Source organism: Pan troglodytes, chromosome 3 (assembly GCF_028858775.2).
Source record: "Pan troglodytes isolate AG18354 chromosome 3, NHGRI_mPanTro3-v2.0_pri, whole genome shotgun sequence".
NCBI classification, from domain to species: domain Eukaryota; kingdom Metazoa; phylum Chordata; class Mammalia; order Primates; family Hominidae; genus Pan; species Pan troglodytes.
This window is the reverse complement of record NC_072401.2, coordinates 187,307,420-187,320,374: the sequence shown is the minus strand read 5'-3', so window position 1 is coordinate 187,320,374 and position 12,955 is coordinate 187,307,420. Positions and strand designations below refer to the sequence as shown.

The 12,955-nt window shown below is 40.0% G+C and overlaps 1 protein-coding gene across 46 annotated transcripts in view; it reads left to right on the top strand.

Annotated features, from left to right (window-relative positions):
* SORBS2 (sorbin and SH3 domain containing 2) overlaps positions 1–12,955 on the top strand; it is a 370,848-nt gene that overhangs the window by 278,262 nt on the left and 79,631 nt on the right. For 15 of the 46 annotated variants that reach the window (XR_010156778.1, XM_016952610.4, XM_016952609.3 and 12 more), the window contains 2 exons: positions 677–1,318; positions 12,118–12,153. The exons of 27 other annotated variants lie outside the window; for them this stretch is intronic. Coding sequence is in view for 18 of the 19 variants with exons in the window: in XM_016952610.4 (XP_016808099.3) it covers positions 677–1,318; positions 12,118–12,153 (678 nt within the window). In the remaining variant the exon portion in view is untranslated. Of the gene's footprint in view, positions 1–676; positions 1,319–12,117; positions 12,592–12,955 lie in introns of all 46 variants that reach the window. 4 more of the 46 variants (XM_054683573.2, XM_063810054.1, XM_063810064.1 and 1 more) reach the window with 2 other exon arrangements.

Genomic DNA, 12,955 nt, shown 5'->3' with positions numbered 1-12,955 from the left:
ATATGTTTTTGCTTTTGTATTTAGTTTGCTTGCCAGGTTTGTATTTACAACATGGAGAACAAATTTTAACAAACAAGGGTTTGGTTTGGTTTTGTTTCTGATTAAGCTTATCAAAGTATATCGGTTTTTAACATAATCTCTAGGATATATTCTAATTCTTTAAAAGCTGACAGCTGATGCTTTGGATTTAAACTGATGAGGTCAGCAATACATTATGTATTCAATAACTATGAGTATGCAACTATTATATTAACTAAAAGGGCTCTGTGTTGGAGATATTAGTAAAATTGTGCCACAAGCATGAAAATTGTTATAAAGCAATGCTATTAAATAAACTATATATATATGTCAAAGTCTAATAAAATATGCCAAGAGAACATATGTTCACTTTTAACATAATTTCCCTGAATGTAGATGGAGCAAATGTTATAATGTATTCTCTGGCAACACTTTTTTCCCCAAGGGCAAACATTGATAATAAACATAAGTGCATTCTAAATGGAATGAAAATGATCACTCAATCTAGCTAACAAAATGGATAGCATAATCAGAAGGTGTGGCATTGCTTTACTTCTGTAAAGGCAAGGTTGACACTGGTTTCTTTCATGACTAACTTGGACTTTCTCTGTTTTTCTTTCAACTTTATTTCTTTCTCTGGATCCCATTGTCAATTCAGGCACCCCCTCCACCAGAAAGAAAAGAGAGCTTTCATAGCTCTTTGATAACCAGTCACACAAAGGGTGTCATTTTAGACCAGTTAGTAACTAACACACAAATTCCCTCCAGTACAGAGTACTTTGCTAACAAAAAACCTCTTCAGGGAACTATGTATTCCAATGAAGATTCGAGACAGACAATTGTATATTCTGAAGAATCTAACACAACCATGTCATATACACAAAAAATCACTAATCCACTACCAGCAGCTTCCAGCACGGATCCTGCACCATTCGCTAACATCAACACCCCAGTTCTACAAGAGGACTACAGGCAAGATTCTCAAACTCGGAGGATTTCTACCTTGAAACTAACCCATAACCAGGATCTAGGAAGTAGCAGCCCCATTAGTACTCCACAGTTCTCCAAATCTGTCGAAGTACCATCATTTCTCAAAAGGCCCTGCTCACTGACCCCTAATCCAGTGCCTGAGACACACAGAGCATCTCTTTCCATTCAGATAGCTCCCCTTTCAGGACAGGATCTTGAAAGCCACAAACAGCTACCTGAGCTTTCTCCAGAGACTGCAAAGATACCTCTTCAGCAAGAGAGACAAAAATCTGCAGTTGCAGCGGCCTCTCAGTCCTCAGACTGCAGAGTGGTACCTTAAGCTTCTCAGTCTCTTCGTATTAATACATGCGTATCGTAGAGACCCTAACTCCTTTGGTTTGGGCTTCTTATATGACCTAATGCTTTCTTAGTTTCCAAGCAGGAAGGGAAAGGAGAAAGAAACCATTTTCCAATTTAAAACCCTACTAAATTCATCAGCAAATGTCTAGGTATTTTTAAATGTAAATATGCATATACAGATCTTTCATCCAGAAATCATGTTCTAAATTTTTTTTTTCTTCTAGATGTTTATGGGAAATAATTGAGGGGTCAGTTATCATTTAAGACATTGCAGACTACTTCAGGACTTAAAGCATGTTTAGGTTTCAAAGAAATATTTTTCATATTAGATCTTTTTGCACTTAGATTTACTTTATTTACATGTGTAAAACCTCTTCAGATAATTGTCAATTATAATTTGCTTTGGCAGGGAATAGTTATCTTAATTTTAAGCAATGTCTATTTCTTTGCAACTCAATATTCGTTTTCACTAAAACTTAATCAATTTATCATTGCAGAAAGTGTATTAGCCAACTTTTATTATCCAGACTTTCAGGAAGTAAAACTTTCCATGTGTGTAGAATTCTCTCATAGCATCCTTCTGCTTACATGTATTAGTCTGTTGACAGGAGAAATGTGCTTCTCTTTTTGACTTCTCCATAGAACAATGTAGTGCTAAAAGCATAAACTTTAAGGATAAGCTGTAGATTTTAATCCAGGCATCCTTGACTATGTGATGAGACATTCATCTAAACTTTTCTGTGAGTCCGAACAAAGAAATGAGAATACTAATTAACCCTTAATTTATAGGTTATGGTAAGCCTAGGGAATTACCATAGACTAGGCTAGAGCAAGCACTCAATGACAGCTGTTAATAAAAGATATAATAGTAGCAGCAACAGCGCTAGTGTTAATATTGAAAACACTGGTGCCTAAGTAAATAATTTGTATAATACTCCTTTTTGTATCTGTGTTAATAAAGATCATCCAAAACATATTCTTGAGGAGATATACTTTTAAACTGTACAGAAAATCTCCAAAAGATAACTAATTGACACCAAGACCCCCCCACCCACTCATAAAGCAGATGAGCCTTAAACAGAAATGATTAAAGGACAAGCTGGTATTATCATACCTCTACTAAAATATCTTCTCCATCAGCCAATCAAGATGTGCAAAATTCGTTCAGTAGAGCAATTTCTTCTAATTAAGGTAATATCTTCTGAAAGCACCTATGAAATCAGATGATAATAATAATAACAACATTAATAGGAGCTAACAAATATTAAGGCCTTACTCTATGCAGGCACTGTTGCAGCTTGTTTATGTTTATTAATAATTTCCACAATCTCATGGAGTAGGTATTACTACTGTCCTTATTTTATGGCTAAGGAAACTGAGGCACAGAAGTAAGTTGCTCCCCCAGGGTCATGCAGCTGGCAAAAGGCAGAAACAGGATACACACCCTGGCAGGCTGGCTGCAGGGCCACCACTCTGAAAGAGTGCTACTTCTCGTTGTGAAGTCGTTACTCAGCAGTGACGAGACACGGCGCCATGATGCTGGGAGCTGAGGCAGATGCATCTTGATTGGGTTCAGGAGTCCAGGAAGGTCAGAGGGAGCAAAATCCATCTGTGACTGTACGGACAGGCCTGTGCCAGTGTCAGTGAGCAGACTCGCCAGTGTCCCAGGATGGGCACGCCAGGAAGCAGGTGTAGGAGAAGTCATAGAAACACATATCAGTCATTGGACTCATCCAACCTGGTTTGCTTCTTCAGAATGGTTTTGTGATGTTTGAAAACAAGCTGATACCTTTCGTTTTGCATGGTTTTATCCAGGCTGCACAGAGACGGTTAGTTTGATTATATTATCCCCAGGGTATCGACACCATCTAAAAGTTAAGATTTGAGATCCTGTCACTGCTATTTATTCAAGAAATATTTATTGGGTGCCTAACCTATGTCAAGTCTGTTCTAGTAACAGAGTTGGATTTGAAACCATTCCTGCTTAAAATTTGTCTGTGTGTGGCAGGAGGAGCAAGCATTAATAAGAACTGGAGTAAATTACATATATTAGAAGATTATGGAAATGGAGTTATGCCATGCAAAGTAGAGATGTGGAGACCAGATATCATGTCAAGTATGGTAACTCAATATCAATAGACCTCACTGAAAAGAGAACAGCTTTGAAGGAGGAAGAATATTCTAGGCAGAGGGAATGTCTTATGTACAGGCTTTGAGGTTGATCACGCTGGGGCTGTGGGAGGACCAGAAGGAAGCCTGAGGGAGGGAGAGGAAGTAAGTGAGGTGAGAGTGATAGGAAGTGAAGTCAGAGGTAACAAAGACCAGATGACAGGAGGCCTTATAAGCCATTGCAAGGACTTTGACATTTACTCTCAATAAAAACGGAGGTCACTGGAGGATGTCGAGGCTACCACCATTATTATTTCCCTTATATTTTAACAAAATCATTCTGGCAGCTCAGTGAAAAACGTACCATAGTGGGGCAAGGAGGAGATCAGGCAAACCAGTTAGGTAACTACTGCAGTCCTTTAGGTAAGAAATGATGGGGGCTCAAAGCAGGGGGCAGCAGAGGAGGTGGTGAGAAATCAGACTGTAAGAATGTATTTTGAAAGTCAAGCAAACAGGACTTCCTGGCAGATTGCATGTGGGATGTGAGGAACAGAAAAGTCAAGGTTGACTCCAACTGGAAGATAGCATTGCCATCAGCTGAGACTGGACAGCTGTGGGTGGAGCAGGTTGGTGGAAACTTCAGAGGTTCCATTTGGGAAACAGGAAATTTGAGGCATTTCTTAGACACCCACATTAAGTGGTCAAGTGAGCATTTGGATGTAAGAGCCTGTACTTCAGGGGAAAGGTCCTGGTTGGAGATATCAGCCATTGGCTAGTCGATGGGTTTTGTGGCCATGAGACAGAGTGAGATCACCAGGGGAAGGACAGAGAAAAGGGGAGGACCAAGAGTTGAGCCTGAGTGAATCTCAACATTAAGAGGAAGAAGCACTGGAGGAGACTGAAAGCAGTGGCCTCTAAGGGCGGAGGAAATCTGGGAAAATGTGGCATCCTAAAAGCCACGTGAGGAAAATGTGTGGAAAGAAAGGGATGGTTCACCGCACAAATGCTGTTGATGAGACAGGTTTGAAATGAAATCTGAAAACTTACCATTGATTCCATAGTGGGGAAGGAGGCTTTCTTGGAGTGGGTATGAGAGAGACTGGGAAGAAAGTGGCTGGGCAGTCAGCTGTTTCAAGATCTTATTAACATAAAACCATTCATCTAGTTATTCACCCTCCCCGAGCAGCAGTTTTCTCATCTATAAAACAGGGACAATGATAGCAACCGTTCATAGAACTGCTGGGAGGTTTGAGTAAGGCATATAAGGATCTTGGCATGGTGCCTGCTTCATAGTAATTCTTCAACATACAGTAGCTGTCATCATCATTAAATAATATTTTTCCAAATTATGCATCTGATTGGGAAAAAGAAATATATTATTTTCAACAATACTTCATTTTTTCTACTGGTAGGTAAAAGTTTATTTCAACAGACTTTCAGTTTGTGCCAAGATAGTGTGTCCTCTTTTCTAAGGCTTTGTAAAAAAGGTAGCAAGAAGCTGTTGCAGTTTTTATTCTCTGTTTAAAATTTTGGTAAGAACATTTAACATGAGATCTGCCTTCTTAACAAATTTGTAAGTGTGCAATGCAGTATTGATAACTGTAGGCACCATGCTGTGCAGCAGATCTCTAGAATTTATTCATCTTGCATAACTAAAACTTTATGCCCACTGAATAGCAACTCATATCCCCCTTCCCCAAGCCCCTGGCAACCACCAGTCTACTCTCTGCTCAGATATTTGTCCTTCTGAGACAGGCCTTCACTTGGTATAAGGTCTTCCAGATTGCTCCATGTTACAGCATGTGGCAGGACGTCCATCTTTTTTAAGGCTGAATAGTATCCTAGTATGCGTATACACCACGTTGTCTTTATCTATTTATCCATCAATGGACATTTGGTTTGTTTCTACATCTTGATGATTGTGATATGCTTCATTTTTAAGTCTCATTTTCCATGTAATGACCATTCACAATGGTGACCTTTCCATTTTAAACACTTTCACTCCGCATTCTGGCAAGTCTTAGCCAATGCCAAGCACTGTAAGCTATACACTGCGAGTCAGCCAAATATGTGCTCCATTATAAAGAATTAGGCTCCCAGGAATTAGCAGGCCCAAGCAATAAAAGTACACCAAGATGTGAAAAGTACATTTCAGTGTTTCAGAAGTTTAATTTACATAGTTTTGTTATTATTAAAGTCTGATCATTAATTTAAGAAGAAAACTACAGGTCACTGTTAGAAATCCTCTTCATATTTGACAATTTTTCATAGTGTTTTCTAAATGGCATGTGCTTTAATTGACCTCCTACAAACAGACCAGAAATGAGGCATGTTATCCTTCTGTTACTGTGTGATCAGATACCCTGTTGCTAAAAATGTCACATTGTTCTCAATGTCAAGTAAGTGAAGGTATAAGCCAGACGCTTTGGAAAGCCAGCAAAAAGCTACACCCCCAAACAGTTTCTATGGCATCTGTGCTATGTTCCTTGCCTCAGGAAGATAAGCTTGTCCTGTCCGTTATGAAACAACATAATCAATCATTTGCCAAAGCCTCACCTTCACAGCTGCCACCGCACATATGCTGGGGACTCACAGGGGAACTTGCCTGACTGTCATGTAGAAGGGAGAGGAAACTCATTTCTTTTGCTCCATGGGATCAGTATGTAGTTACTAAGGAGGGCAGAGTAATGCAGACATGTCAGCAGTGTGGGATAATAGGTGCAGAACTGCAGAACGCACTTTCTGGAACATTGCTATCAAGACCAGCCCCAATCATTGATGTCTTCCATTAGTATGGCTTCCTTTCTGTGGGCTCGTAATGCTGTTAGTTGATCAGGTCTTTGGCAATTTCTCCATTTGATGTCTGTGCATGCGCATGCATATGCATGTATTTAAATAATTGAACATTAGAGAATACTTGGGAGCCCAACATGAGTTTACAAATAAAACGTCCTCTTCAACATCTCCCAATAGATGGGCATCCAGCCTTTTCTGAATACACTCAATGAAGAGCTCAGTTACATTCCAAGGCAGCAATCCAGTGCTTGGCCATTTCTGAGATCGAATTATTGGAAAAATTTCTAATACCACGTCATGATCTGCCTTCCTTAACTTCTGCATGGTTATCCACAGAGCAAAAGAGACGGAATGTTCTTCCGCCTCTATCTGACAGTGTTCACGTGATCCTTCTCTTCCCTACCCTGCTACTGGCTTTGTGCAGAGCATTCCTGTTCCTTCCCAGCATTTTAATTTTGTAAAACATGATTCTCCTTTTTTTGAGAGCTATTACAGCACACCAGGCACTGTGCTAAGCACTTTACATTGCCCTACTTAATTGTTACAGGCTTTAAGAGATGGGTTTTATCCATGCCTATATTTTACACATGAAGGAACTGAGGCCAAGGAAATTAAACAACTTGCCCAAGTCTGTCTGACTCAAGATCCACAGCTCAGCCACTAGCCTCTGCTACCTCTATGCTCTCACACAAGCTGATTTTTAAATCCCATATTTTGGTAATGTTCTTAAAATATGACACTTTCCCAGATGCAAAACCATATTCCCGATCTGAATACCACAGAGTACAGTAGAAATATTTACTCCCCTGATTCAGATGCCACATGCTGTCAGTGTGCCCAATCTGTGTGACAATTTTAGATCACTTGTCACCCAGGTCTTGGGTGGGGAGTGTATGGTTAAAATAATTTTTATTATGAGGCTGTCAGGCAATCTCACATCATTACAATGCAGGCAATACATCCAGGCCTTAGGGAAACGGGGCAATGGCCAGGCAGCTACCCTCCATCCTTCTCAGTCGTAGGAACTGCATAGTTCCCTGTGTCTCTCTTAGTTTCTGCTCTGTCGTTACTTCAAGTTGCCCATGGGTTTCCATGATACTCTCTGACTCCTTGCATTTGGGTACCCGACAGCTACCTGAGGGGCATTCAGTGTCATGTAATTCAAATTCCCAGGAGGGAGGCAGGGCCCCACTGGCCCAGCATAGTCCAGTTACTCCCCCTTTCTAATCAGCTGTGGCCAGCAAAATGATGATCCGGCAACAGACACAGCTGCCAGGCAGGTCTCCTCATACCACCAGGACAGGCCATGAAAAGAGGGGGCACATTGTCCCTAAAGGATGTGTGGATGGGAGGTAAAGATTGGTTTTTTTAAAACCCCTTCCAGCCGGGCACAGTGGCTCATGCCTGTAATCCCAGCACTTTTGGAGGTCGAGAGCAAGACTCCAAAAAAAAAAAAAAAAACCCTTCCTAGATATTTTCTTTTCAAGTAAATTACTATCATTGGAAAAAAGAGAACAAAAGCCTGTCAGATTTCTTTGCTTGACATTTAATATATATTCCTTATGTTCCTTGAGAAATGAGGCCTAGAAGCTCAATGACTAAAGGTGTTAAGAGAGAGATGTTAGGATCCTCGACCTCAGGGCCATGTCAAGCCAACTGGAACCTGAGGTGGAAGGAAATTCTGTGCTCTCTTATACCTGTTTTCATATATTGGGAATGAGCTTTTTCCTAGAATGTTTAAGTCATTAGAATTTTTTTGAAAAGTTGAAACGCACGTTTATTAACACTCACACATTATTTTAAGCTTAAATATTTTATTTAAAGCAAAATAAACCTTTTTTTTTTTTAATTTGAGACAGAGTCTTGCTCTGTCACCCAGGCTGGAGTGCAGTGGTGTGATCTCGGCCCACTGCAACCTCTGCCTCCCAGATTCAAGCAATTCTCCTACCTCAGCCTCCCGAGTAGCTGGGATTACAGGCACCTGCCATCATACCTGGCTAATTTTTGTATTTTTAGTAGAGACGGGGTTTCACCATGTTGTCCAGGCTGGTCTAGAACTCCTGACCTCAGGTGATCCGCCCGCCTCAGCCTCCCAAAGTGCTGGAATTACAGGTGTGAGCCACTGCGCTTGCCCTATTACATGTTTACTTCACCTTAAATTAATTACAAATTATTTAAGATTGCCATCAGTTAATTGCAAATTGTCAAACATGTCTATTCTCTCAACTAAAACTGAAATAAGCAAAAATATAGATTTTGAAAATATTATTGATGAGTTTTCTTGCATTAAAAACTCCAGACCCAGACTCTCTTTTCCTATGGCTTGGCATGCACTGGTCTTCATTTATATTTTCAACATTTTTGTTCAGTATGGGGTATTTTTTCTTTTTTGCATTGATCTTGATTTTCTTTCAAGGATTGCATTGAAACATAATTTATCTCAATTACTGAGTTTTTTGTCACTCTCTAAGTTTTGCACCCCAACAAGCACTTTCCCCTCCTCTCCTGAGGCCTGGCCATGCACTCCTTCTTCACATCCCCGCTTCACAGCTACCCTCTTCCACCTCCAGCTTCCACATCTGCTGTGTCAGCAAGTGACAGCTTAGGGGCTTATGACTATAGATGTGTTGTCACTGAGCTTATGAGCGAACTAAAGGTCATATTACCCATGACTATGGTGGTTTTAGAGACAGTAAGCTTTAATTTTCAGCGTGTTTCAAGGCAAAGGATATGGGTCAATGACGCCCGCCTTGAGGGGGAACATGACTTCCGCATTCTGCCATCGGTCCCATCATTCCCTGTCATCCAACACGGGCTTGATTTGCACATCCTGGATACTTTCCTGGCCCATGATGGGCACTTGAGTTTGCAATGCCTTCATCCAGCTCAGTACACTTTTTCCACTGCTGAAGCTCACCCTCCCTTGAATCTCTGTGCCCCTTCATTCCTCAGGAGCTCCAGTGTTGATTGGTGAGCACTCTCATCCACAGGCTCTCTTTAGCATTCTGGGTTGGAGTCATTTGGACGAAGAAGCTCAGTGCTAGTTTGAGTAAGCAGGTGCTCTCTCTTGGTATATGAAGCATATTAAGGTTTAAGCACCGTCCCTGTCCTTTGCAGAAGAACCGGCAGCCCCTGGCTGCTAGCTGGTGTTTCTCATTACCCTCTTCCTGCTAGCTCAAGGGTTGGGGAAAGAAAAAACAATTTATACTCACAAAAAGTTGGTGACCCTTGATCCCTATTCAAACACCTTAGCCTTCCATGGTCTTGAAAAGAAGGAGACGTAAAACAATTAGGATGATGACCTGCAGTCATCTACTTGCCACTCACGAAGTAAGAAAAAAATACGCTTGTTTAAACCCAGTTTTCCCTATTATCAAGGTAGTCCAGATTGGGAAAATACTGCCTTCTTCCCCTTTCATACCTTTCCTGCTGCTCTTCTAATTTTCCTCAGGAGAAACACGTGTAACATGGTCTTTCTCTCCCCCTGGGTCTACAGGGTATATTCCATTCATGTGGAGATTGGGGTCTTGTCAAAGCTTTTTTGTGGGTGACCAGTATAACTGTTGAATTATTGAGTTTTATCTGTAGAAATTTAAGTGTGATGTGACTCACCACGAGGTATTTCATGCCTTACACTCACAAACACACACATGCACACATACACACCCATACATACACGTGCATTAAAAGACTCAAAACTAGGAGCATGTCAGGAGGTGGTGAAAGAAATTCGAAAGGTGGAATAATTTTGTTTTCTGTGGACATTCTATTTGGAAGAATAATTGAATGGATAAGGACCATCCCCAGACACAGTGCTATGCAAACTAATGATCATATTACCCGTGACAATGGTGATTTTAGAATACGCTTTAGCTTTTGACATGTTTCAAGTCATAGGATATGGACAAGTCAGTCCAATGGGGGTTAAAGTCATTAGATTTTTTTCTTTTAATTTGAAAGGGAAAAGTCTCATGAGCAGATAACTCAAATCCTTTTGTATGATTTGTATTATTTCATAGTTTTCATTTAGCATAAATAAAACTAAAAAGAGATTCGTATTACATGGAAACATCCTTAGTAAAGCTGCATTATTAGGGGAAATTTCATTGACGCTATCCAAAAACTGCTTTATACTGAATTACATTCAGACTTATAGCAACATTTTAATACATTAAGTTAGAATTATGATAATTTCATAATATTATAGTTTCACCTCCAATAAGATTGCAATTATTGTAAACACTCAGTAATAATAAGGATGCATCCCCACCAAAACATTTTAAGTTCTGGGTAACTAAGATTTCTGTCAGTTATTTCTAGAGATCTAAACAACCATGAACAGTAAAATATATATTATATATATGTATATATATATATATATATCACATTTAAAATGACTATGTTTAAACAAGAAAAAAAATCATATTAAGTAAGATTAGGACAAGAAAATCTTTCTTTTTATCCAAGGTTGGGGTTTCTTAACCCGATAGATTAAGGTTATGCTTTAGAGTGTCTCTGTCCCCCTGAAGTTTATGCAGAACTTTCTGTACGTATGAATTTGTGCATTTCCCCAAAAGAAGGATCAGTCACATTTATCAGATTTCTAAGGGATCTATGATTCAGAGAGACCTTTTTATATGATGGATTTTTTTAAAGTATTCAAGTAAAAGTCTGAGAAAAAAAATTATTGCAACCTTTTGATTATGCTAACAACGCGCATGAAACAGCCATTATGAAAATTATGGCTGCCAAAGAACACCAAATTGTATAACTTAAACATTTACTAGGCAATATTTCTAGGTGTAAACAGTTCTCCTTCATTCATTTCCCATCTTTGTACTAATATCTCACAATACCTCTGGCCATCTATCTTAAAACCATTTCCTCTCCCAAACATCCCCTCCAAAAAGTATCTATTCTGAAAGGTAGAAAAAATAAGTAAGAAAAGTTGCTTTGGAGTTTTATTCACTTATGTTGAATTGAGTACTTATCATCCTATTTGTCACGTGTGGTCAAACGTCATCCAGGCTACCGCAGGTGGTTGTAAAATTTCAAATGATCATCTTCTCTCTTCCTCCTACAGAGCATCCCTTCGCTATGTTTAGCCTCTTGGGCTATATATAGCCTTGGAGCTGTTAAATCTCTTATTTTTCCTTCAGTTTCTTTCTCCTTTACCTAAGATTTAGTGCCAACCATAGTTCTAACTAACTAGGGTACATTCCAACTATTATCAGTGGCTGGTTTTCACTTTCACACATGGTACCTCTATTTGCATTGCTAGGATATTTTAAAGTCCAATTCTTTTCGTATTTTGTAGTGAAATCAAAGAACAGATTTAATTAGTGGAAAGGAAATAAAACATCTTTTCCATTTATCTTTTCCGCTTAGTTGTGTTTAGTATTATCAGTGTTTAGATTCATAAACCAGGAAAAAATAAGACAAACAGATTTATGTTTTGGGGACATTTTGGCAAGGGGGAGGCAATTATGCTATTAGATTTTTCTAGTGAAGGACAAACCAATTCTGCTGACCGATAGTCTGATATCTTATCATTGTCACAAATACGAAAACTAAAACTCCTGAGGAAACAGTTTCGTTATGCCAACACTCTCAAGCCCCTACCCAGAATTACATTGCAGTGCTGTGTGAAAACCGGCCTTGTTTCAAAACACACCGACTGGATTCACTTTCTTCCTGTTTTCACACTTTTTCTGCACTGTGTGGTTGGCACCTAACCCATCTGAATGTAACTCCTTAAAGTGCTTGCAAATAAAACCGATGCTTTGCCTTCTCTGCCACATCGCAAAAAGAGGTACTTTTGTTAATTGGATAATTTATCTCTTATTATTTTTTCCTCATACTCAGCTTGGAAATCAGAACTTACCTGCCAGTGTGTTGGAGGTAAATGCTTCACAGACACACAGACAAACCACACCAGAAGCCTCTCCTCCGTGCCCTCCTTCCGTGGTACCTTTGAACCGAGCCACTTTCTCACCAGGCGGTGGCACCAGCTCAGCATCACTCAGCCTTCCGCCCCCCGATGGTGTGGGGTCTTCACGCCTGCATAATCCCCTGAGCCTTTCCCATTGCTTATACAAACACCTGCTCCCAGCTCCTGAAAGCCTCATCCACAGCCACGACACAGGCTCTCTGACAACAGACTCCTCCCTGGCCGAGCACTCCTCCCGCTCGGAGAGTGAGTCCTCCACAGCCATGCTGGAGGAGCTGCAGATTGGTGACTCTGACACCACTGGCCGTTCTGAGACACCCTCCCCCACCTGGGGTCAGAGGTCTGCTATGACAGATGGCACCACCTTAACGACCCCTGCGGCCACTCATGTAATTATTCTGCCTTTCTTTGCCTCCACCGTTTCCTTAAAAGGACTGATTTGTTGTGCCATCTCATTTTTCGGCTGACATTTTTATTTGCATAGGTGTTGATTCCCAAACCAATTCTATGCCATCTGTCAGGGAAATCATTAGTCATCCTATAAGCTTGCTTAAGGCTGAAAAAGTCACTTCATTCTCTTCATTCATTTTAGAATTACTTACAGTTACTCTAAAATAGTTACTTACGGTTTCCCGTGTTACTGTAGCTGATAAGTTCTACAGTGATTTGCCTTATTAGCTAAGTATACATCACAATATGTTGTGATCATAAAGTCTAAAATTTTTCAAAAAATTTTAACCCAGTATTAATACA